At 50.0% G+C, this 26,375-nt stretch overlaps 1 protein-coding gene across 1 annotated transcript in view; it reads left to right on the top strand.

Moving 5' to 3' along the window:
• Window positions 1–26,195, top strand: part of RBM44 (RNA binding motif protein 44) — a 40,132-nt gene extending 13,937 nt beyond the window's left edge. Inside the window, exons 14-17 of the mRNA XM_065069978.1 lie at window positions 335–540; window positions 1,946–2,239; window positions 18,323–18,461; window positions 25,322–26,195. Coding sequence (XP_064926050.1) covers window positions 335–540; window positions 1,946–2,239; window positions 18,323–18,461; window positions 25,322–25,577 — 895 coding nt within the window. The 3' untranslated portion in view covers window positions 25,578–26,195. The remainder of the gene's footprint in view (window positions 1–334; window positions 541–1,945; window positions 2,240–18,322; window positions 18,462–25,321) is intronic.
• The last annotated feature ends 180 nt before the right edge of the window (window positions 26,196–26,375 follow it).

The raw sequence follows: 26,375 nt of genomic DNA, 5'->3' as shown, positions 1-26,375 counted from the left end.
ATCACTGTGGTGATGTGCAGTCTTAGCCAAGAGAATATAATGTGAAAATCAGTTTGGGGTGTTTTTCTGTTTATGCAGATGTTAAATGATTCTTCTCAGTTTTGTTGTTTCCTGTAGTTGGTCCAAGTGTTTCAGCGGGTTTCTCTAAGGTAGAAAGATCATACTTCGGTGAAGCAAGACCTCCAATACCAGCAGGGCTTTTTCTAGGCTGAACTACACAACCCCCAGTTCTTGCATGCCACTTAATTTTAGGCATGGTGGACGCTGCTGAGCTGTTAATGAATAGCCAACACGCTTGTGCTTTCCAGATAATCTGATTCTGAATGGTCTGTAGAAATTCCAGGTATCCTTTGAGTATCGGGGAAGACAACAAGGGCTTCCTTTTAGAAGTCCTGGTTTTGGAGCTGGCAGTGCTGGTGGACATGGTTACACAGTCCCTGGCTGCAGCAGAGTTGTCTCATGTCCATTTTGACTCAGAAGCATGTTGCAGACTGCAGAACACTGATAAGGCCAAACAGTTCCTTCAGGATGAAGCCTGGGGTGGGTGGGTTGGTTGGTTGGTTGTTTCTTTTAGAACATGGCATTTTGTTGTCTCATAGTCTGTTTCTGTTGCTGCAAGCAGAAAATGGGCTTCTAAATCCTTTTTTTTTGTGTGTCCTATGGCCTGGTATAGTGGCACACGTTCCCCAAGACTCCTGGTTTGGGTCAACACGGCAGGGGAAGGAAAGCTGGGAATATCCAGTTTTTCATGTTTGTTTTTGTCATTACTGTGCAGAAGAGGTCTAGATTTCAGCTATCCTGCTAAATGATGCAAAGGCAGCTTAGGTGTACACATCTGGTCAGAGGATGAGGAGAATTATCTTTGATTGACATAAACAGGCTCATGCTGTGATACTGCGTGACAAGACAGTTGATCACTGTTGTCCGTTTCTGCCTCTTTGTTGTACTTTGTTCTAGGTTCTGACTGCATTTGTTGCCAAAAACACAGCCTTACTTACCTGTGAATAAAGGTTCACATTCCTCCTTGAAAAAGTTGTGCTGTTTTCAGATCCCATTCCCTCTCCTCCTAGCAGAACCACTGCAGGTGAGGCGTCAGCCTTGGTTCCTTCCCTGTTTGTATCAAGACAAAAGCAGCCATAGGCTTTGCTCTACCACAGTATAAACAGCAGATGCTGCCCCTTGTGTTCCCTAGACTTGATTTTGTAATTGGGCAGGTGTTATGAATAGTTTCGATAGAACTGGCTATCTGGCATGCAAGATGTTTTGTTTCTGTTGGGGATGCAGAAACAGGTATGATAGCAAACACTGAAATTAGCACGCTGTCTTGTTTATTCAAGTTTTTTGTTTCTTGCTCTTCTCCCTTTAAAAGGGAGAGCTAACTTAAAATGTGAGAGAACTGATTTGTGGGGCAATGACCTTTCAGCAGCTGGAGCCCTCACGCACGGGGATGACAAGTTCCTTATGGCACATCCTAATCCTAAAGTTGCTCCTGAAGAGCTCAAGCAGCCACGCTCATGTTGAGGCACGAATTCGTTTACCAGCTGCAGGTGGAGCTTATACTAGCTCTGTAACGATTTTCCACTCAAAACCACAAACAAACAAAAACCAACAAAAAAACCAACCACGAAACATTTATTTTCCTCCTAAAATTGCGTTACATCCTCTATGTTCATATTCAACTCTGCAAAAAGAAAGGGAAGGTATGCTTTTTAGCCTTAGGCGAGAGAGAAATGCCTTCGGTGCAGATGGAAGGAGGCTAAGGAAAATGCGTAAGGAAAAAAAAAAAGGATTTCTCGGTGCTTTCCCTCCCTTTGCCGTGTCTGGGCGCCCACCTGCCCGTTCCACGGGGAGGAGGTGGAGGCAACGCCGTCTTACCCGCCGGGCATGTCGCTCCGCTAGAGCCCGCTGAAGCCAATCCACGGCTACCTGCCTTCCACTGACACGTGAAACGGCTGCGGAGAAGCGATCCCCGCGCGGAGCGAAGCAGCGGGCGGCGGAGCGGACTCCCCGGGCCGGGCAGGCGGGGCGCTCGGAGCCCGGGGCGCTGGGCCGGCCGGGGCCCGCCCCTCCGCGGAGCCCACCCCACCGGCCCCGGGGAGCGGAGCTGCGGCGGAGTGGGGGGAGGATCCCGCCCCGCCGCCCCGCTCCGTCCCACGGGCCGCGGGCGGGGGGTGCGCGGGGCAGAGCGCGGCCGTGGCGATGGCCCTGCTGCCGCGGCGCTTCCTCTGCTTCCTGCTGGGTAAGTGCAAACTTCCCCGGCTGCCGCTGCAGCGAGTGCGTGCCGGTGCCGGGCAGGGCGTGGGAAGCGCGGGGGCACCGCTGGCAGCGTTCGTGCGGGGCGGCGGCGGCGGGAGCAGCTCCTCTGGCAGCCCCGCAGCAGCCCGGCGGTGGCGGGGCCGGGAGGTGTGCGCTGCCTCTGCGCTGCCAACGGGCGGGCAGCACCGGCCTCCTTCTCCCTGACTTCACCAGCGCCGGCTGAGCTCTTTATCCCCAAACCTGCGAAGTCTCCGGCTGGATTTTGCTGGCGGCATATAAGGCAGGTGGAAATTAAAAGGAGAAATCGTTCCGAAGCACTGGGAAGTATAAAAGGTTTAAGTTCTCTAAATATGTCATGACCGTGCTGTTGGACACAGCCTGTTTCGTGTGGGATTTCCTATTTGGTAGGTGAGATGTAGTGAAGCATGCTTGTGCCGGGAAGTGTCCTTTGCCATTTCTTTCAAAAGTAGAAATCAATTACTAAGAGACTGCTTTAGGAGTCTCAGTTTTCCTATTTCTGAGGCACAGAGAGAGGATGCAGCCAGAAGTGCTCGTTCAAGCAAATATTTCTATGCTGAGATCGGATGTTCTGGATTTAGTAGATGATCGACTTAAAATCTTGTTGGAAATTCTTGCATTGTCTGGTTATTTTCTTGGGGTGCAGCGTGCCCTGGTTTCTCTGTCCATGTAATTGCAGATGCAACAGGTAGAGGCTGGTACAGTGCTTATAACGTGAATATCCACAGCAGACAGTTCAGAGGGATCATGTAATTGTATGCTGTATAAGAAGTGTATTTATTTAAGGTTACTTAAAAGAGAAACTGCATACCCTCATCCTAATGCTGATCGTCCATGAAACCAAAGTGCTCTTTGAGGATGCGTAGATTTCTCCTTCTTTCCCTGCCCATTTTCTTCTCCAAACCCCAGTGAATAATGTATTGAGCTGTGCTGCATGTAATGGTTTTATCTGTACCGCGTAATTAACTATTTACTACTCTTTAGCTGATGGTCATTCACAGGGAAGAGAAAGCTGCGCCGTTAGACGAAGAATATTTTTTGAGCTTGGTTGCAGGCAAAGGCTCCGGAGCAGTCCCATGCAGAAACCTGTGACTGATGTTGCTGCCAGGGAGCCCTAATTCCTGCTCTGCTAGGATTTATCTCTCCTCTGTTGTCCTAGTCCCTTTCCCCTTTTCCTGCCTTTCCTTCTCTTGGTTTGTGCAGTGTAAGTTTTGAAAGTGAAGAGAGCAGGAGTTGGTGGTACCCCAGGCTGCTCTTTTCCATCTCCAGTAGGCTCGGTCACAGCAGGACATCTGCCTCTGTGCAGGCCACGTAACCGTGATGGATGACAGCTCATCATGGTGTTGAGTGGTTGGATGCATTTGTCTTCCATTGCATCCTTCTGTGATTTTTTTTAGCACATTCTGCACTGTTTAAAAAAAATAGTGCACCAATAGTGCACATTCTGCATGATTTAAAAAAATAACCGCAACAAAATACTTGTTACTGCTTTACCTTTCTGCTTTATGGCCCTGAACACAGACAGGGATCCACTGAAATTGCAGGTGACAGCTGAGAGAGCCCAGAAGTCATAGTGGAGTTGTGAATTCTGAGGTTGCTGATGCTTCTGAGGAAGCAGGTGTTTTAAGTTTAATTTTTTTTTTTTTTAAGGAAAGACAAAAGGGGGAAAAAGGTTCTGAGAATAGGTGTGGGATCTTGCTAACAGGAGCGCTGAGGTGGCAGAGAAACCCGAAGTGCCTCTGCTGAATACCAGGTCTTATGCAGAGAGCATCATCTCTGTTCCTGTATATGGTGCCACACACTGTTGCAGAGTCTTTTTGGACAGGCAGCAGGTAGGGAGGGTGAGTTTCCCAGCTCTGTCTTGGCATTTTTACCACCAGCCCTGCCACTGCCTTGGGACACACTCTCAGATACCTGCCTTTGTCACTGGAGCACCTTTCCTTGTAAATTGTTGAGAGCTTTATGAACGATGGATGTTGGACCATGGTGTGTGATGGTCTCTTCCCCAGAGCTGTGTTTCTGGGGATGTGTCCACCTCTGTAGGCAGCTCACCCTGAGCTCAGGGGATTGCACTAAGCCTGCTCCTGCCCCAGCTCCTTCTTGATGCATTTAGCTGTGGTCTGCCGCTGCAGCCCACAGCAGGATGCGGAAGTGGTCTTTTTCTTTCAGAAGAAATACATACTATCTGAGATGCTTGAGTGGCATCCAGAATAAAACAGGGAGCACGGTTAAGGCTGATAGTGCTTCTTTGTGCCTTTGAGTTGGTCATTTCTGCGTCAAGTCAGAGTGGAGCAACTTCTGCTGCCAGTTGGGAGCATCCTCCCTGCCCTGGGACCAGAGCCTCTACAGGACTTCTTGGTGGTGGGAACTGACCTCCTGGCCTAAAGCTGTAAGAGCCGTATTACCCAACTGCAGGGCTCTCTCCTGGCAGCTCAGAGCTGTGGACTCCCAAATTTGTATGCCGTCTTGGCCACGAGAGAATGACAGACTCTCTCCCTGCCACCGTAGCCCCCTGGCTGTACTGAAGCTGGGGTCCAGGTCCTGGCAGGATCAGTTAAGCTTTCCTTCTGTGCAAGGAAAGCCTTTCTCTTAAAGCTCAAGCTTTTGTCTTAAAGCTCAAGCTTTAAGCAGCTTTGCAACTGGCTGCAGAGCCGTGATGGTCAGGGTACCAACTGCCTAAAAACGACCTGGTCTCATTCAGCTGGCCTGACATCCAGCTGTATCCCAAGGTAACTGCTTCTATTAGAGGTAATATCTGGCTTTTTCAGTTTTTTGGCTCTGGTTCCCTGCAGGGGCTGCTCAGAGAGGAGGGAATGAGCCATGCTCTTGCTCACCGTTACTGTGAGCGATGATAATTAGCACCACACTCTGCTCTGCAGCCTTGCCTTGGTGTTTAAGGGGTTACCTGAGGGCTGGGTTTCACAAGGAGCATCGTTATTGCTGGTGGTGATGGGTGAAGCAGGATTATGGCTCAGGAGCCAGGTCAAGGTCGCGCAGCTGAGAGTTAACAGGAAAACCCTCTTACTCCAGCTAAACGCTACGCAGATTTGCAGAGAGATGGTCCGCACCGATGGTGCTTCTGCTGCACGGCTTGCTGGAGGTGGTACAGGGATGTGCCAGCAGCATCCGTGTGTGTGCCTGGGGATAGTGGCTGGCGTGAGAAGGGTCGGTTGATGCTCATGCCTCTCACAAATGTGCTAGTGGGTGGTTGGAGATCCTGTGGGGACAGACATTCTCCATGCCGGCATTTGCTATCGCTTCCTGTGCCTGTTTCTGCTGACAGTACCGTGCTATGCTGCTTTGATTTCTTTGGGGTTTAGATAGCTGTATTGTGGAAAGAGATAAGAGGGGATTGCAAATAAGGCCAGTAAAACGTTATTATCGTATTGATTCCTTGCATTATTTGTCTATGCTGTACAGCAGTGTGTTTGCATATTCTACAGAAAATGATGCTTTCCTAAAAAACAGAAGTTATTGGTGCTATGTACGATCTGTGCTGAAAAATAAGAAATTACAAGTGCTGTTGTATCCTCCGTTCAGCTGCTGGGACTCCTGGAATTGGGAGGAAAGGTAGTGATGTAAAACCTTTGGAGTTTTTTGGAATGGTTTAAATTGTCTTAACTTTATGTATAAAAATCACAGCTCTGATCCCTGGCATTTGGTCCAAGACACCTCTGGGGAAGGAGGTGGCAGTGACAGGAGATGCCTTGGCTTTTCTGTATGTGCCTGAGTACCTGTATATTCCCTTTGTCCTGTAACCATCCTTAAACTGTTACACCTTATGCCTTGATACCATCAATCAAGCTTTGCAGACTGTACTCAGCTGATCGCGTGAATTTCCTGGACTCAAAAATAATAGCAATAAGAAAAGATGAACACTAAAAGTAACAGGAAAGGGAAACCTCTACCTGTCAGTGGGAGCAGCTTTGTGAGACAGGTGGCTGCACAGCAGCCGCAAAATTTTGCCGTGTGTTAGGATTATCTGTGTCTTTCTTCACCCTGAACCACACTCAGTAATGTCTGTGTGTTATCTGAACTCAGGCACCTCTTTTATAAAAACACTTAGTCTTGCTTTAAAGACTAATGGAAGGCTACGGCATCTCTGGGAAAATCCTCCTAAATATTTAGAATGTGTTGTGTTATAAATCCCTGACAGTGAAGTGAAATGTTCCTCCTCCCTTTCAGAGTATCTCTGGGATGGAGAGGACTCGAGGCTTTCTGTACATTAAAATAAAAGCATGTGAGTAGTGAAAAATAAATTACTTCCACTGTGTAATTTCACCTACTGCTCCCATACATGCCAGCTCTATTCCTATAGAAACTGGTGGCATATGGCTTTGGTAGGCTGGATGCAGGATGTGTTACCCAGTCAGGAGCCACTTGGCTTTGAGAAATTGAATTGCATTTATTAAATATGAAATGCTGTTGAATTAAACAGCCGTTAAGCACCACCACCATAATCTTGTAATGACCCTGGAGGTTGTAGGTAATGAAAATATAAATGCCATGACCTGGAACGAAATGAGAGACCTCATAATCGCTAAAAATGAGGTTGGCATTCTTGATGTTTTCATAGGGCTGGATATCAATATTGGGTCATTACAGAGTTGAGGGAGGTCTTGGAAATCTGCGGGTGGAAATCTGGAGTTATTGCTCTGTGCTAGTAAGTTCTGCCTCACTGACCGGCTGCAAAGCCTGGCTCTGTCAGTATTAGCGTGCATGTTTGGTGAAGGTTTTGGCCCCAAAGTGGTGGTTGCGGTTGCAGCCCTTGCCAGCACAGACCCTTCACCGAGCGAGGACTGAAAACACCACGGGGTAGCACTGGGTGCAGGGGAGAGGAGCATTAAAAATGGCATATACAGGGGATACACAGCATTTTGACTTGGTCAGATAGCTATATACCTTTTTCAGTTCTGGGAAACTGGCAGCAGCCTGGCCAAAAACCTCTGGCAGCGCCGGATTTCAGCCACGGGAGGGATGAGATTCCTCCGGGCTTCCCTGTATCCTTCAGGTAACGTTTGTTGGGAAGCGGCAGCGCTCTGTGTGGGTAAGTGGCAGAAAAGTGTCATCTCTGCACGTTATTCGGCAGGAAGGAAAGAAAACTACCTTGAAAATCCTCTAAAATGGAAAATAAATTATTCCCGAGCTGCTAACATAGCTCAGTGACAGATTTTGGTCTGGAAACTGTATATTTGAAGTATTTAGTCAAGCTGCTCTTCTTTGCAGCTTATGATGAATACACTAACAAGACACTGCAGCTATTTATTTTATTTTTCTCCCTAATGAATTTTTATATTTATTTATTATGTGCTTCTTTATAGGCAATCTGAGTGAATAATACTTGCCCAGGAGCTTATTTTTTTATCTCTGTGGTAGTTCAATAAAACGGAATAAAAGAATAATCCACATTTAATGCACACAGACCCATTGAAACCTGAACCAAGGATCGAAGCGTGTTGTCTCCAAACTGATGCCGGGCACTTTTAACCTTGGTGTTAAGTTTCCCTGTTCTTATTTTAGCCTCAATCAACTGAAGTAGCTGAAGGAAAAAATAGTCTGGGGGCAGGGGGAGAAGGACATGTTTGCCTTCAGCACATTCTTGAGATCTTGAGCGTTGGGGCTGCTCATTTCTCCCTGGCTTTCTGCAGCAAGACCACTCCAGCTTTGAGACCCAGCAGACATCTGGCCTCTTTTGGCATCCTGCGCTTTGTTGATGGTTTACAAGTAACGCTAAAGCACGGGTCTAATGCCTGGTTAAAGTGCCGGGATGAGGGTGCTGGAAACCGTTGTCATCCCCTGGTAGGCAGGAGCAACACGCCTGGTTCCCAGGGGTGGCATCGCTTCAGCCCCTACAAGCAGCTGCCAGCCACACAGGCCATTGCCAAAATAGGGGTGTTCAGAATTAAATGGAGGTCCCTGTTCAGCTCATCTGGGTCAGTGAGCGGGTATTTAATGGTGGTAATGGTCAGACCTGATTTGAACTGGGAATAGGTGAAGCCAGTCAAGTCAGGACTGTACCGTCGCTAATCTCCAGTGCGTGTCTAAAACCTGTGGTTTTCCTCCATTAATTTAATCAAGGCAGATTGTTTTTAAAAAGACCCCACTATTCATTAAGGATATATATATATCTTTATAACTAGCTGCTTATGGCAGATTTTTCCCTCTCCTGATTTCAGTCAGCCAGCAGTTGCTTTTCAGCATGCCTGGCTTTTGATTCCCTTTCTCCTTCCTTCCTTCTCAGCTGGTTTTGATTTTATTTTACTTACTAAATGAATTTTTGGGGAGGAAGGAAAGTATTTGCCATTCTGTTCTATGCAGAATCAAGTCTAGGGACATGTAAGGTAAGTCCCATTTCTGGAAATGTTCTTGGCAGCTGCTGATGTGTATCAAGGACATACCGTAACTTGTGCTGATACATATGGGAAACTGAGGCAAGGAGAGAAACTGGACCAGGGTCCTGGCTCTTTGAACAGCCCATTTCAATGTATTTATTAGTTAATATCGTTTAACAGCAATACTATGTGGCAAAAAGGGAACCCCTTGTGACCCAGCCAAGCTGGAATAGTCCTACACTGGGTGATGTGTTGCAAAGTACTAGCATTTGGTTTGCATTTTAATTTTAACCAAATATTAGGCATTTTCAGGAGCCTTTATGTGGAAAGCTATGTCAGAACGGTGTTGAATTCTCTTTCATTTAGGGAGGGCTTGACTGTTACGTTGTAGTTACAGGAAAGCTGCTTTCTGAGGTGCTCCATAGTATATAGAACTTGGAAGAGGAATAGCACGGTGCAGCAGGATCTCTGCTGCCCGAGCATCTCCTGAGTGTGGGATCCAGCTGGAGGGGCTGGGGAAACTGTTTTCTATGGGCTTGTTGAGGCAATTGCTTGATACTTCTGTGAGTCGCTATATATTGCAGTAATTTAGGGCTTTGGAAGCTTATATCATCCCAAATCATTTCCATTTCTCTTAAATCCCTCAAATCCTCAGAAAACTAATTGCTTTGATATTTAGGAGAACTGGAGTTGTCCTTTCCACACAGAACCTAAATTACTTTAATCTGATTCATTGATTCAGTGTAGAAAAGTGAGACTCATCCAGTGAGACTTCATCCACTGTTCCTGGAACAGTTATTCCCCTTCATTTTATTAGACAAAGCAAAATAAATAGTTAGCTGCTTTTTTTTTCCCAGCCAGCACTAATGAGATATTTTGCATACAGCTGAACATAATAATGAAACCCAAAAGGGTATCTGAGGTTTTAGTTTTGGTATCCTGTTGTGGCTGTGAAGGAATGTAGTCATTGGTCCATTGAGCTGATACTCTGATGATTTGTAATCACTTAGTTTTTTGCTAGGCTGAGGCCATTTGTTTTTGCTATCATTTTATAGTTCTCCCAAGCATCACAAGAGGGCACAAAATAAACTGCTTAAAAACGACCACCAGTGAATTCTTTGTTGAAGTTGAGGTAGGAGCTGGCTGCCTGTGAAAGCGATGCCTGTTTGTTTGTTTTCTTTATTATTGTTTTAAGCAAGTGCCTTATTAAGCAGCCGAAGCAGGACAGTTTGAGCCAGTAGATTTGATGGTACTTTTGTTCATTGGTGGTTGGGGTTCCCGTTAGGGCCGGGCTGTGAGCTGGGGGTGCAAGGGCAGGGTCACCGTGGGCAGGGGAATGGCAAGGCAGGAGTTGGGCAGCATTACTGGCAGAGGTGGGCTGGTGAAACCGCAACTGGGCAGGCTGAAGGCCCTAGTGGTTTTCATTTCAGTCCCCTAAATTGTTTTCCTCCTTGCAGAGCTGCCACCCCAGCTGCAGGGGACTCTGGCTGCAGGACCACCCAGTGTCTTGGGAGAAGTGTGGGCATCTCGGAAAGGCGCTTCAGGCTGGGTCCCTTGTCCCGTGGGAAAGCAGCTGCCGAGGGCAGGGCAGGCACAGGTCCCCAGGGGGACGGGCAGGGAAATCTCTGTGATTATGTGGTCCCTTTGGCAGGCAACGAGAGCCAGGACGTGGTGAGGAGGTGTCGCGCTGGGAAGAGAAATGAGGGCAAAAGGACTCCTGACCCATGTACCGCCCGGCTTCGTTAGCCCGCCGCTCACAAAGCGGCCCTAATTAGGGCCCTAGCTATGGAGCTGATTGCTGGGCGCAGCAGAGCATGCTGGAACCCCGCTCCTCGTGGGGCCGTGGAGCTGGGATGGGGTGGCGGGGTCTGGGTGCTGGCTCCAGCGAGCAGGGACTGGAGATCCTCCGCTCACCTCTCACTGCCGCCGGGGTAAAGCAATTGCAGTGCTTGGGTGCGCTGTGCTTTGGTAAAAACATGGTGCCGCTTCAGAGTGAGTTGTAGGTGGTGGGTTTATCAAAGGACCGTTGGGCTGCCAAAAAAAACAGGTAGGGATGTAGTCAATGGTATTGCTTTGGTGCTGCGTGCCCTGTTTGCAGGTACAATGAGGGGACCAGGAAATGCAGTGTGACGGTACAGGGCTGCTGCGGTCGCTGAAGAGCCATGTCCGGCTGCCAGCGTGCAGCTGAAATGGAGCTGATGCTTATTCGTGATCCGCTTGTTTCCGTTTGACCTTCTCCTGTTACTCTCTTTTACCATAAATAAGTCTTTATGCCCAGTGATGTTTATCCCCAGAAGCGTTTCTGGAGCATCACGATGCTGTCCGCAACCTGGCTTTTGCAAAGCGCAGCCCTCACGCTGGTTCTGCTTCTGTTCTCATCGGACCATGTCCCCACAGAAATGAGACTTGTAGGGTTGTTCCACTGGCAGCAGTGGTGGGATGGCACAAGCAGGATCTCTGTGAGCTCTTCAGACCCACGTGTTGTGCTTCGTTCCCGAAGACGCAGATGCCTTTAGCCTCTTTGGAGGGTATCTGCCAACTGAGCTTTCTGCATGGCCAGGTCCCTGACTGGGAACCATCCCCAGCCTGGCCGAGCAGTGGCTGAGTTTTTCTACTGATTCTGCATTCAGGTATCTGCCAGTGAGGTTTTACACTGACTCTCACTGCTGCTTGTGCCCCTGGCATGGCGCTTATGCCCTGTACCTCCTGCCATGGTGTGTATTTGGCACAGAGGCCTCATTTGCACAAGCAAAGCCAGAACAATGTGTGTGTTCTGGAGGATCATCTCTTTTCCTAAAATTGAGCTTTCCTAGACCTGTCTCGTTTCATTTAACATTTTTTCCCTGCTGCAAGGCTGTTTTTTCTCCCCCTAGCCTGGGTGACTTCTCTCCCATCCAAGTTTCCTGAGCACTCGAGTAATTTGGAAGCTTTTGTGGCTTCATGGCAGTGAAGCTGTTGGACAGGGGGAATATGGGGTGAGTCCCCCATCTTAGACCTTGCTGGAGAGCTCTGGCCGTGCTTTGTAACCATGTCCATGCCATGTTTACAGGCCGCTCTGTTCAAGTAGCTGGTTAGTTTCCTTCTGCTGCTCCATCTGCAGCCCCCTGGGGCAGGGGGAGGGAGAGGGGAGGATGCTCCTTCTCTTCTTCAAAGCGAGCTGTGGCAGCATGTCCAGAACATCCCGAGATCAGCCTTCCCCCACCTCTCAGCATCTGCTTTGACTCTGAAATCCTTGCGGCACAGTGGTTCAGTGCCTTGTTGAAAAATCCTCTCTCCCTTTCACCACATGAGAACCCCCCGAATATCCCATGAATTCCCTGTTTACATCCTGAATGGCTATGCTGGGAAGGAAAATCCTGTTGATTAAGGGGCAGTCTCAACAAGTGTGCAGCAGGCAGGGGAGGCAGAGGCTGCCTGGTTTTGGGACCCAAGGATGCTCCAGAAGCAGCAGGGAACAGGTTTGGGGCAGAGCTGCTCTCTGAATTAGTGCTGCTGGCATGAGAAATGCCCTTCTCACCTTAAACAGCTTTGGCTGACCAATGAGTCCCTCCTTGTCCTGATCTCCCCAAGCCTGAATCTGGCTGTGTATCTGGGTTGCCAGTGAGGGGGACAGGCCTTTTCCATGGGCTCACCTGCTGCTTGCCAAGCACCTGCATCCCTACAGTGATGGGGAAGTAGGAGCATCTCTGCAGTGACTTCAAACACCTCTGTGTATTTCTGAGGCCCTTAAACTGGATGTGGGGAGCCTGGTGCTTTGCCATGGTGAAAGCAGCAGCAGCTTGTCCAATCATGCATTAGCAAATGAAGTTTTTGAAATGATTGAAGTGCTACATATCATCCATTTTCCTTGGCTAAATTTATTTAGTCTGATGTGGTGGCAGGGTAGCTCCGGCAACTGCAGGTCTGGTGGGTAATTGGCTGTGGGCTCATTTTCTGTCTGTTAAATAACAGTTATTGCTTTTCCGCATCTCCCAGCGCTTTACAGAAGAGGCCAAGATGATGGTTCTCACCTGAAGTTGAGGAAAAGGAGGTAACCTGAATTAAAAGCTGGTACTCGGGGGAGGAGAGCACATTGGACAGGGGGGCTGTGCCTGGGGAGGCAGCATGGAGAGCCCTGTGCCCACGTTCCCTTGCTGCAGGCTCATAGAGAGAGGGAGAGGTGCTGCAGATGAAATATTGCCAACCTTGGGAGGGAGGAGGGGACCAGAGGAGCTGCCTGGGGAGAAGCTGGGCTGAACCTCCATGGGAAGGGATGGGATGATCCTGTGCTGCTGGTGGGGCTTGGGCAGGCTGCTTGAAGAGTGGTGGGGGACTCTGTCACCCCCACGATCACCTGCATAGTTGGGGTGCCTCCATCCATCTGACCATTCCCAAGCTGCTGCACAGCTCTGACAGCCCCAGGAGCTGCTGCTGGATCCCAGCAGCTCCGGGCGGGTGGGAATGCTCCTGGCCTGATCCATACAGGCAGGGACTAGGGGCTTTAAAAATACTTTCCCTGTACAAAACCGGGACAGAAATAGCATCCCCCGCCAGGGCTCAGAGGTTTCGTTTGACTGCGGGGGCACGTCCCAGGCTGTCAGCAACCAGAGGTGTTAGCGGACGGCTCCTGCTTTTCTGATAGAGAAATAAATGGTGGTGTGCCAGTTTCCCTGTCCTTCCCCGACATTAACATCTGCATTTTCTGCCCCCCCAGCTGCAGCTGAAGGGGCTCACACATTTGCTAAGTGCCAGCTTCATTTTTTCCTGGTGAACCAAGGCAGCATTTACAAGCTCTGAAGCCTTCGCTGAGCTGGCAGCTGCCTGAAGCAGCTCCAGCAGGAGGTGTATTTTTAAGCAGAGGATGCCAGACCCTTCCCAGGGGTTACAAGAGCTGCAGATGCTGGAAGAGGCAGTTGTGCCTTTCTTCCCCCTCCTCCCCAGCTGGTGTGGGTGACTTCCCTTCTCTCTTGTGTTTCTTGGCATGATGTTTCTTGCACAAGACCTGAGCTTCCTGCTTGGTTATGCAGTGGTTTGGTTTTAAAAGCCTGTCTGGAGCTGGACACCATGGGGGTCTTCAGAGCCTGGTGTGGAAGGTGCCCCTCAGATGGGTGAGCTGCAGGGGGGGTTCATCTCCAGCGCTGGGCTGGTACCTCTGTTGGGACTCAGTGGGCTTTTTGGAAAAAAAAATCTGAGTTTCTAACACCACCATGGGGGCCAGAGGTACAAAGCAGGAGGCTGGAAATGTCCCTTTGCCCCGTCTGGCTTTGAATAGGGAGGGCAACGTAAGGCTCAGGAGGAGGTGTGAGTGGGTACAGGCGGTCAGGGAGGTCCCGGGGCAGGTTTGCAGCGATGCTGCCAGTTCCCATGTCCGCAGTTCATGGGGACCAGTGAGAGCCCAGTCCAACCCTTACGTGCGAGTGTGGCTGGCAGCGGTGGGTTTATTTTTAGTCCTGCAAGCATTTGCTCCATCCCCCGCCAAACCATCTGCTGCTTCCAGCCAGGCTGGTTTGTGGGCTTTGAGTCAACAAAGTGAACCCCCCTGCAAGTTTTGCATTTTTTGGCTGTGAACCAGGATGTTTCTCAGGCTCATCTTCTGCCTCCTGTCTCCCATGTCCTCTCACCCTCCCGTAAGTGTTTGGATGAGAATTTTGGGGCTGGGTCTGATCCTTCCTTCAGCTAGAGCTGTTTGCTCAGGTCTCTTGACCCGAACCCCAGTTATAAGATGTGCAATAGAAGAAAGTCCAGTTATTTTTCCAAAATTTTTTAACAATTCAGAGCCAACGCTGTTTGACTTGCTTAAATACGCGAGTGACTTGGGGTTTTCACAGTTAACCCTCAGGAAGCTGAACCCTGTTAGACATTTGCTGGGACTCTCCAGGACATCAATCCCAGAGCATTCAAGAGGGTCTGTGATTCCTGAAAAAGCCTTCTCTCTAATCACTTCCTCACTGCTGCTCTCCGGATGCTCCAGGTGAGAAGGCAAATTAAATATTCTTAAAGTTACATCTTCTATCAGGCAATCAGTGCTCCTCTTGGCAGGGAAGGGCATTCATTAACAGTCATGCAGGTCCTTGCACTGAGATAAACACCACATCAGATGGTGCTTCCTTCCAGCAGAAGATATCTTTGCACACAGAAGGCAGCGTGCACATACATTGCAAGGATGAATTTTTGGGCAGCTTGCGGTGGTATCACCTATATGGCTGGGGAGGCATGGGAAGTTGGAGATCACCTGCTGCGCCGTGTCTGGGTGGCACCTTAAGACCAAGCAGGGCTTTGGAGGTACCACGTGGCTCTGGTGGGGTGTTCCCAGAGGACCACTGTGACCCGCAGCTCCTGAGGCCATTTTTCCCAAGGAACAGGAGCACTGGGAGGCAGCTCAGCCTCAGTGTAGTCGGGTTTTGGGGCTCATTTTCTTAGCAGTTCCGTATATCCTTCGCAAAGGGATGCTGCTAAGTGCAGTGATGTGACTGCTGCGCAGCTCAGTTATTTACAGCTCCCTGAGCTGACTTAGACCGTCTCCATCAGCAGGGATGAAGAGAGGTGGAAAACCTGCTGGAACAAGAACCAGGAGATACAAATATCCCTCCCTGCTCTTTTCCTCTGTTGTTACAAACCCTGAGCCAGTCCCAGCCTGACGTGTAGATAAACATGGGGTTGGGGGAAATTTGGAAAATATTCGCGGGTTTAGGCAGGGACCATGTGGAAATGTGGCAGGAGCTTTTCCTTGCTTTGACCTTAAAATATGCATTTAAAACTAAAGTCAGTTTTCCTTAGCCAGCTGAAAACAAAGGAGCTTTTTGGCCTCACTGTGTCCAGCTCCATCCTCGCAGCATTTGTACAACAGGCTCTGTTGAGCCCTCCTCCTCCTGCATGCTCTTTGTCTCTGATGTATAAAACAAAAGAGCCCTTCAGGATGTTAAAAATCAAATGTCCTTGTGAAATGTCTTAGTCACTGGCTGGTGGGTCTGGTTCCCCAGTCCCCTGGGGGAAAAGGATTCGCAGACAGACCTCACATGTAGGTGTGGGAGATGCGACTGGACTCTTTAGCTACCAGTGACAGAACCTGAGGGAATGGCAGGAAGATGTGCCAGGGGAGGTTCAGGTTGGACATGAGGAAAAGGTTCTTCACCCAGAGGGTGCTGGATGCTGGAACAGGCTCCCCAGGGAGGTGTCACGGCCCCAAGCCTGACAGTGTTCAAGCAGAGACTGGACAATGTCCTCAGACACATGGCGTGAACTGTGGGATGGTCCTGTGCAGGGACAGGAGTTGGACTTGGTGATCCTTGTGAGCCCTTTCCAACTGAGGACATTCTATGATTCTGCCATTCTGTGTTGTGGGGGATATGTTTTCCAGGAGCGCAGTCTCTGCAGCACTCCTTGGGGTTGCCAAGCCAAGCCTTGGCTGTCGGCATCTGCAATTTCACTGTGCAGAAGCCCTCACAGGGAAGGCAGAGCTCCTGGAGAATATTGCAAAGAGCTGCCTGGGGTGAAAGAAAGGTGCTGCTCTGCTGTGAGGGACCTTCGGAGCTGAGACAAGAGGCGGGAACAAAGTGCAAGCGTACGAGTGACGTGCTCAGGGATGACGAGTTTGCAGTTCTCATCTGCTTCATCCCCATGGTTTATTTAGTGTTTCTTCTCTCCCTACCCAAGGTGGAACTGTTAGGTGGTTTCCTTTAGATCTGTTCTGTAGGAACAGATGCACAGTCATCAGAAAATCTTTGGGCATCTCTAAGGACAGTTGTTTTTATGCTACAAGTGATGACTTGTCTCTAGGCTCATCCGTGCTAATTGGGAGCAGGGAGGAGCACAGCGGGACAAAGGGCAGCCTGGCCTTGCTTGGGAACTTCTGCTTCTCTTTCTGCTCATGCTGTATTGCTCTTGAGTTTCTTAAAACAGCTTTGTCTTCCTCAGTTTCTCTCCGTGCTTTGTGTGTCTCACTCATTTCTGCCTGGCTCTGTTTCCTCCTTTGCTCCTCAGTTCCCTCAGCCACCTCTCTGGCTGCTTTTTAATCTGTTCACCTCCCCTGCTCTCCTTTCTCCCCTTACGCAGCTCTCTCCTGTTCTGCATTTGATGTGTTCACTGGCAGCATTTTCACTGCAAGCTGTTTGTCCGTCTACTTGTCCTTCACAGTCGGGTGCTTGGTCTTGACCAAGGGCTGACTTCTTGGGTGGAACCTGAACCTCCCTTGGATGCTGGTGCTCGCTCAGCCGTGTCACTTGCTCACTTGATTTCACCCAGATTTGAAGGGATGGGAAGGGGAGAAAAGCCGCCCAGCCATCAATCATCCCTGAGCCTGCCTGGACTGAGATTTGTAGTCCAGCTCTCTTGTAAAATTACTGCACCTCCCCTCCTCCTCCTCCTCGCTCGGTGCTTTGCTCCAGCATCCCAAACCTTTGCGTTTCAGAGCAGGGCTTGTCGCTGGCTGAGGTGGTGTTGGCAGCTGCTGTAGGGTCAGCCCCTGGCTGGTATCAGCTGATCAGAGCTTTAAATTATTCTAAACATGTTTTTATTACCGCAACACTGAGGGTTTAATGTTCCTTAACTCCCTTCCCTTGGCTTCATAACACATGTCGCCTCGTCTTGAGCTGGATCAAAGTGGCTGCTGTGGTGGGAGTTGGCGTGGGAGCCCTGCAGCCATCCAGAAACCTTGTCCAGGGGGTCCCTCACTGCCCAAATATCCCAGCAGATCCCGAGTTCCCACCCCTTGCCATAGGATGCTGGTGCTGAAGTGCTCCATGAATTTGGAGGCTGGAGAGGAGACCACTCAAGAGCATCCCCCCGGGCAGGAGCCTGCTAAATAAGTAGCTAAATTCTGTTTTGTTATAAAATAGAAACAAAAATAAAGCCCCACTCTTTTGAGCAGAGCTATTCGCACACAGCAAAAAATAGCATTGGTATGCGATGCCTCCAGTGTACTCCAGGAGCTGCAAAGGCACAAGCTGGCACTTTGGGACCAAGTGAAAGTTATTATTTATAGCCAGGCTCAGTAAATCATTCCTCCAGAGTTTTTTTTTGCTTTGAGCCTGCTTCCTCTTCCCTTCGTAGCATTACTGTCCTTTTCCCTTCCCACTTGCTAGCCACATTGCACTAGTTGTGCACAAACTTGGGGCAAATTAAGCAGCATCTCTTCATTCTCTGGTCCCAACCCAGAAGGCACCGTGTAGCGATGATTCACCCAGAGGTGAATTAAATCAGTGCTACGCAGCCAGAGATGGATTTCACCGTCCTTGTCCCTGCACTCTTTCTGAGGTGGATATTTGTTTCCAAGCATGGCAATGTGCAGATAATTTTTAAGGGGTCCTTTGCTCAGCAGCAGCAGGGATCTGGCTGGGAGCTGTCGGTTTATTTCCAAACTTACTCTTTTGTAATCCAAAAAACTGGGAATTTAAAGTGCAAAGATGTGTGTCAGATGATCAGCAGAGAATACATCTGCCTCCTTACTTATTTATGACTTCCCTGGCATATTTTGAATAATTGATTTATCTACTGTCAGGCACTGAGGACGGTAACAGAGAATGATGCTGCTGTCAGAGGGATGTGAAGAAGGAAGTAAAACCCCGAGAAGGAGGTTTTGAAGAAGCCGGTTGACAGTGGGGTTGCTTTGATGTCCAGCTTGGCTTTGACAGATGCCTTCTGCGTGAAAAGCCAGAGGGGGACCACGCTGGGGGAGCTGTGGCGGGGCCACGACCCACTGCGTCAGGGCCTGACCCCCTCTCCCCTCGCCTGTCTTCCAGCCCATCACTTCATCGCGGCGACGGCGTGCCAGGAGGCGGACTACGGCTGGATGATCCGGCACTACTGCCTGAAGCAGTTCCAGCTCAGCATGGAGGGCATCGGGCAGCGGCTCTGGTGTGACTGGGATGAGACTGTGGGGTAAGTGAGGTCCCTCTGCCCACTCCTTCCTTTGCGGAGTCCTGAGACCACCTGCACCCATCTTTGCTGGGGTGTAAGGAGGTCGGTGGTGTGTTTTATTCGATGGGAGGAACAAATGTGTCATTTGGCTCCGCTTGGCAAGTGCTGATGGTGCCCTGGCTCCATCCCTGGTAGGTCCAGCTGAAGGACTCACTGTCTCCTTCACGCTGGATATTGATGTGTTAATAAGGCTGGGATCCATGTCATGGCTCTGTTACCTCTTCTGGTGACTCACCTCTTGATGGACATATTTTCCATGAGATTATTTTTTCTCCCAGCACTCAAGTTCTCCAGGCAGTCCAAAACACCCTAACTCAGCTTGAAAACCCCACAACCCACTGAGATGCCCTCAGACCCTATGAGAGCATCCCAGACTGTCCCACCAGTGCTGCTGGCTTGCCCACTACTTCCAAAAATTGCCTGTTGATTTTTCTTAGCAACGAGAGGGAGAGGCTGGCGTGGCACAGCATGGCAGTCTGCTGCTAAGCCTCCTGTTTGTGATCAGTGTCAGCAAGTTAGCAGTGATTTGTGCCTTAGGAGAAGCAGAGATGTGGTCTGCTTGCCTGGTGGAGCACTCGGTGGCATCTTGGGGGGATAATGAGGGTGATAAGGGAACCCTACTTCAATGCAGCAGCACTGGGGAGAGCAGGGTTGCTGCATTTAGGGAACGTGCTGCTCTGTGGGTTTGGTTTTGGCTTTTTTTGGTGTTTCTTTTGGGTTCTTTTTATTGCAAACCACCTGAACAGCACTTTCTTGGGATTGACTCTTTCCTATTTATAATCAGCAGAGCTGAATTTTTCGGTACTAAATCATTCTCCTGGCGAGATGGTTTTGATTATGGTTGCAAAGATCAGTCTGGGGTCTCTGTGTCTCATCTGAAAAAAGAAAACAAACCCCATTCTCCGCTTTGAGTTGGCTTTCTGCATTGTATGGCGTTGTTGTGCCGTGGCCTTTCTCTGGGAAAATGAGGCACCGAACAAAACCACGTTCTTGTGACACAAAGTGGGGATTGAGGTCAATTGGAAATGTTGAGATGTTGCTGTATGCTGTGGATGTTTTGCACAAAAATTAGAGTTTTTGTAAGATTTTGGTCGATTTCCCATTTCATATCCCTTTTTTTCTGTGTGAAATTAAAACATATGCATGTGTGTATGTAAGCATACATATATAGGGTTAAATAGCATTTCAAAAGGACAGCTTGGGTTTTCTTTCCCCTTTATCAGTGACAAAATAGAGAGGAAGAAAAGAGAGTGGAAAGACTATGACGAACCTCATGTGGTCCTCAAAAATGTCCAGGACTGCTGCTGTTGCTTCAGCTCCCTTCTGCCTTTGGGGTCCCTGCGGGACCTCTCCCCCTCTATCAACGCCTATGGGGACAGCATCCAGATGTGATCCAGATGTGGTGAGTGGCAGGAGAAGGGGATAACCAGCTCCCTGGTGTCTCCTGGCTGCACTGGGTGTGAGCTCCCAGCCCTGGGGACAGCCCAGCAGAGCTGTCCCCAATTTAGACTGTCCCCAGGCAGGGGCTGAGTGTGTCCCAGCAACAGGACTTTGCTCTTGGTCCTGCTCCAGTGCTATCTGCAAGCTTGGTGAGATGCAATCCACCTCCTCCTCCAGACCTTTGGTGAAGCCACTGCACAGGAAGCAGAGGTGTATTAAAGAGCTTGTTCTTCATCTCTGACATCTTGTTTTTTTAATTCTAAATAGCTTCTACTAAACTTGTTATCCTCGAGGGACTTGGAGGAAATGTTGATGAACTCGCAGTGTTTAATTGATTGCGTGGGTCCATTTGCTCCGTGCAAACACAAGGCTCTGGTTATTTAAGAGATGACATTCCTCTGACACTCCAGTGCCCTCAGGGCACTGGGAAAATCAGGTAGAAATAGCTCAGCTACTGCTGTAAATAAGCTGCTCTGCAAGGATATGTGTTTCGGGTGGCCACCTCGCTCAATATCACTGCTCCCTGGGCTTGTGTGGGACTTGCCATCCCATTTTGGGAGAAAAAGTGCTGTCGGGAGAGATCCCCACAGGCGTGGGCAGGGGATGGCATAGGCTGGCTGGCCACCACTCTGGCTTTATGGGGAAGGATGCGACTTCCACCAGGCATGAGATGAAGAGATGGGAATAAAACACCTGCCTAGAGCTCATTTCTTCTCCCTATCTTCCCCTGAACTGAGGAATTTTGATGCTTGAAATGAGAAGGAGAAATGCTTGAAGGTTTTGCCTCTGACAGGTCTGTGCCATCAGCAGCATCGGGTTTGGAGCTGTGATTTCTCATATGCGTCATTTAGTGGGGAAGTGCCCGTTAGACCCATCGTTTACTGCTCAATTGAGAATGACATGATGGGAACATCTGGATAAATGAATTGTCTCAGCAGAGTTTGTAATTGTGGTTTATTGGTCCTATTTATAGGCTGCAGATCCTCCCATCTTACTCGCAGAGGTATTAACTGAGCTCTTGCATCACGAGTATCGCTGTGGTGAGGTGTAATGAGGGGTTTCTCTGGACCAGGAGCATTTCCTGAGGTTGGGCTTGGACCGTGTGGACAAGCACCAGCTCTCTGAGAAGGTTTGTCCAACACCGTCAAGCTCTGCTGGCTTTCTTAGCTGTGCTTGTGTGGGGAAAGGTGGTGTTTTTTGATATGCAAGTGTTTATGGTGCACCAGGGGAACTTGTGTGAGCTGTTACATGCTTCAGGAATGGCATGCCAGATGTTTTTTAATAAAATAATAAGTTCCAGAAGTTGGCAAGGGACGCTGTCTCCTGGGAAGGGAGAGGCTCTGTGAGGTGTTTTCCTGTGGCTCACCTGGTCAGCTGCCCACCTACCCAGTATCTCCAGCCCCTCCGTGGCATTGCCCCATAGATCCCTGTTCTGAGAGCAATTTAGACCACACACCACAGTGGCTTTTTTCCCAGGGCTTGCAGGGACCCTGTTATTTAAAACTGTAGTGGCATCACAGTCTCCTCTGCTTCATGGTGGTGGCCGAGCTGCTTTGACCAGGATCTCAGCTGTGCATGACTTTGATTCCAAGTCCAGATTCATGGGTGCAGTGATTGAACTGGGGCATGAGCTGTGGTCTCTCTTAGGGCAGCTATTTTGGGGACATGGAGCACTGCTGGCAGGGCCAGGCCTGCTGGAGGGGTCGGGCTGTCAGCTGCTCACCCACAAATGCATCAGCAGGAGCCCGTGACTTACAGATATTTTCCTGCATGGTTTTGGCTCACTGGTGGGCCAGGGGACAGCTTTGTGTGATGATTTTTGCACAGCATTGGTGCGTCGGGCAGCAGCGAGCAGGACGGGAGGATGCTCATGGTGCTGAGCGGCGCACAGCTGCGGGTGTCACTCCAGCCGAGACAGGCGCCCTCATCCCAAATATATCCACGCCATGGCATGCCTAAAACTCTCCCATCGCTGCAGGCATCCTGCGGGGAAGGAGCTCACCAGTGTGGTGTTTCGCCTGTCAGGCTGACAGCTGCAGCCGGGTCCAGAAGTGGGCCGGGTCCAGAAATGTGCCGATGCTGCCGGCTCCCGGCACGCCTGGTGCTCTGCACGCTCCTGCCCCGGCCAGGGCTGCCCTCACAGCGGGGAATACACCCAGTGTGTCTTCAGGTTATTTACCTGTTATCTTACAGACAACAGATTGATCCATTATCTTATTATCTACTTATTTATCTTCAGGTTGCAAGCTTGCCCTGCAGCCTTGTCGAGGAGGAAATCAATTTTTCCTTCTAATTTACAAAGCAAAAGGAAAGCCTTGTGTTTGTTCCCTTTTCATTCTGAAGCAAGGGATTTGGGGAGGATTGGAAAGATTGTGATAGTTGTGGCAAAAAGGGAGAGCTGGCAATCCTGTGAACCCCAACCAGTATCCGTAGTGTGACACCCTCCGCACCCAGGCCCTGGTGAGGAATAAATGGCAGATCACATTCCAGTCTGGGTTGCAGTGGTACAAAACTAGAGGCATTGCTTAGGATTTATGGCAGTATGAGCATTCAGAGCCCGTCAAACCATAAATCAGTCCTTGATTGCTTCCCACCAGTGTCCCAGCCCCATCCCTGTCCTGCCCCTGTGTTTGTCACCGCACTGCTTGGCCTCCTCCTGCCACAGCATCCTTTAAACCTAAACTGTTGCCATGGTGATGAGGAAAACAGTTTTAATTGCAGTTCACGTTGGGCAGGGAAAAAAATAATACTTGAAATAAGCAAAGCTGTACTTTTCAGAGCAGGCTGCCCGTCTCCCTGCCTGTCTCTCTGTCCACAGCCTGTGGTGGTGGGATGGATGGCTTGGAAAAACCTGCCCTGCTCCTGGTGCTATCCTACATCAGCTCAATAATCACAAGCTTTAGATATTTTTTTTAGTAGTTAAAGTAATTTTTAAGGCATTTTTAAAGGATTTTAAATTAATATGCTGATATTTAGAGCAAAACTGAGGGAGAGGAGGCAGGGGGCAGGAGAAGGAAGTGGCATGGGTGCACATCGCTTCTCCTTTCCCTCTGCCCCCATGTCCAGTGGTCTCTGGGGACACACTGGCAGTCACGGTGAGCTCAGGATGCTCAGGATGCTCAGCACTCCTGCAGCCACGGGCAGGGACCGCAGCCAGCTTCATCTCGCTATCCCAAAGTGCAGGTGAACCCCCAGGGGAGCACCCGCTGGGCTACAGGTGGTTTGTGGCACTGGGAAGGATCCCGGGAAAGCCCAAGCCTGGCTGGGAAAAGGAGCATGACTTGGGAATCCTTTGCTGATGAGCTTTCCTTGAGGTTGTGGGAGGCAGGACCAGTCTGAGTGCTCTGACCAGCTTTTTTCTGCAGACACAACTGGACAGTAGAGCTTTCAAATACCTTTCCATGGGGGCAGAGGCGCCCGATGGAAAGGCTTTTGTTGCATGCTCTAATTCCAAATATCATCTATTCACATTGAAAGAAAAGGTTTTAACTAACAACTCCTCCATTGCCAGCCAGGTTTTGCAGCCACACTGGTGTCGTGCTAATGTAAGAAAGCGGTTGTCCTTGCAGAGAGAGGGAACCAGATGCTGCTTTGGAGATGCAACAGGATGAGCGCTTGCCGTGGCTGTGGCAGGGAGGAGGACGCTCAGCCCCGGGCGTCAACACTGCTGCTCTCCGCTGGGAGCCTGATCCCTTCTGACAAGGCATCGCAAGCAGCAGCCTGGGTCTGACCAGGCTGGTTTATCCGTATCCCAGCAATGAGAAGGGCTTCAATGCCATGTGTCTTGGTGCTCTGCATGTGAGGATAGAAGGAGTGAGTCTCACAGGACCGCTCTCCAAACAGCGTGAGACACAGCAGCTCAGGACCTGCTCATGGGAATGGATGCAGCCAGTGGTTGTCAGCTTGTGTCTGTGCATGGCCAAGGGTCTAGGAGATAAAGTGGAAGCAGTGAAAGCACTTGGCTGTAGCTGAGGGTTTGGCTTTGCTTTTGGTTGGCTGTTCATAGAACTATGATGGTCAGATAGTGCTTTGTGTAAAGGACAGAAAGTTGTCTCCTGAAGTGCATCCAGACTTGCTTTTCCTTGGCCAGGAGCTCAACAGCCCTTGTTGTCACCTCTATATTTATAGCTGTCACTTCTTAAAATGTTTCCTTCTACCTCCAGGCCCCTCCTGCTCGCTCCCTGCTGGGTTTTGAGAGGGTATGAGGGGCCATGATGGCACCTTGCTCCTTCTGAGGATGCTGTTCCACCCAGAGCAGGGTGGCTTTAATGAAGACAGGAGACTTATGTACATTAACCCACTGCTGCAGCCCCCCATCAGGATGGAAGTACATCCTTGCACGCCTGGACAGACACTTGTAGCCCCACGGCCGCATCCTCTCTTCTCTGTGCTGCTCGCGTCCAGCCTCTCCCAGCCAGGGGGCACGGAGCCGTCTGAACACTGAAACAGGCCGCTGCCCAAGTGCAAAGTGTAATTACAATTTATCCTTCCATGTGCTGACACCGGTTTGCTTTGGTTACTTGCACGTCTTCAGGTGTAATTATGGGAGCAGCTATTTATCGGCATGAAAGCGCGGTCTGAGCTGCAGCAGGGCTAAGCCAGCTGCTGCACGGCCCTGCAGTTTTAAAAATAGCTTTTATTTGCTTCACTGTTAACTCTTTCCCTTTGGTTCCTGAGGATGCTTCAGCTCCTGAGATCTCCTAAGGCTGCTGATGAATGGGAAATGGTAATTTTGCACAATGGGACACTGAGCAGAAGCGGCTTTTAGTAGCTCCAGGCGCCCCATTAATTAAATCACCGCACTCCGCAGGGGCTCCCTCTGTGCCGGGCACGGCGAGGCAGCTGTGCCCTCCGAAAACCCGGCTGATGGGACGCAGAGGGGCTGCGGCCAGTAGTTGGGAAGCTGCTTATAAAGTACGTTTTTCCCCCAGGTGTGTTTTTAATTGCCCAGCTGGGTTGGGTTAGCTCTGCTGCTCTGAGTAATTGGGATGGGGAAAAAAAATTGTGTATATACATGGGGGTTTTTATGCATAGGTAATTTTAAATCAGGTAAGATTTGAAACCTATGGTCGTACCTGTCCTTGCAGGTATGGTTGGACAAGCACAGGGACTGTCCTCTCTGTGCGGTCCCTCTTGCTCGGGCTGCACCCAATTTTCCAAATATTTAAAAAAACAAAGAGAAAATGGACTTGCTGTCCATTGAGTGGTGGATGGGTCGTGGTCCTGCTGACCTGCAAAGCAGCGTACTGCAGAGAGGTGAGCTTCAAAAGCATGCTGTTGGTTCACATGTGCAAAATCCCCCGTTTTTAGGCAATTATAAGTATTTTAAGTAGGTTCTGTGTGTTTATTTCCGGTCCCTTTTGTCCTTGTCTGTGTTGCAGCACATACGGGGAGCTGACGAACTGCACGGCGCTGATCGCCGAGAGGCTCGACTGCTACTGGCCCAACCGGCTGGTGGACGAGTTCTTCGTGGCCGTGCACAAGCAGTACTTCAGGAACTGCGCTCCCTCCGGCCGGGCGCTGCACGACCCCCCCAACAGCGTCCTCTGCCCCTTCATCCTGCTGCCCGTCCTCGTCACCCTGCTGATGACCGCGCTGGTGGTGTGGAGGAGCAAACGCAGCGAGGGCATCGTGTAGGGACACCCTGGGGGAGGACAAAGCCCCGGAGGCAGAGACAGCAACACCACCGCTCCTCCCTCGCCGGGACCCTCCACATGTGCTGCTCACCCAGCGGTTTCCAAATAAGTACGTAATTTAAGACACCGTTTGGTGGTCCGGGATGCCGGTGGCTGGTGAAGCCATCACAGGCTGTCACAGAGTCCTCTCGGGGTACCGGGGAGCACGGCTTGACCCAGACATCAGCACTGTCACGGCTCTGCTCATCCTTTCCCACTTGCTTCCCTCCCAGCAAACCCCCAGCATTGCGTGCCAAAAGAGGAACATTTTTAAAGAGAAAACAAAAAGAGGATGGGGTGGTTAAAATCCTGCCAGCCCTACAGTGCCAGCGTGCCAGTAACCACCACAGCTTCTTCTTTTTGTCTTTTTTTTTTCACACCAGGAAAGGAATCTTCTCCCCTAGCACAAGGACGAGGCCTGAACGGGGTGGGTTTTGCCTGGGAGATGGGGTGTAATAGGCAAAAGTTGCCAGTGGCAGAGGGTGGCATGGGTGGTGGCCTTGCCGGTGCCCTAGGGCTAAGAGCAACAGGAACAAGGTGCTTTTCCTACCTAAATGAATAAATACATCAGTAAACCAGGTCCCTGTCTCTGGTGTGAATCCTTTGTGCTTGCCCCCTCCCTGAATGCCGGAGGCTAGGTGGATCGAGCTCACACTACACTGCTCCCATGTACTGATCTCTGCCTTTCATTTCCCTGCTTTCCTGCACCTCCAGCGGCACGTATAGGAGCCTGTGAAGCTGTAAGAGAAAAGGCACATGG

Source organism: Columba livia, chromosome 7 (assembly GCF_036013475.1).
Source record: "Columba livia isolate bColLiv1 breed racing homer chromosome 7, bColLiv1.pat.W.v2, whole genome shotgun sequence".
NCBI classification, from domain to species: Eukaryota; Metazoa; Chordata; class Aves; order Columbiformes; family Columbidae; genus Columba; species Columba livia.
This window is presented reverse-complemented; position numbering and strand designations above follow the sequence as displayed.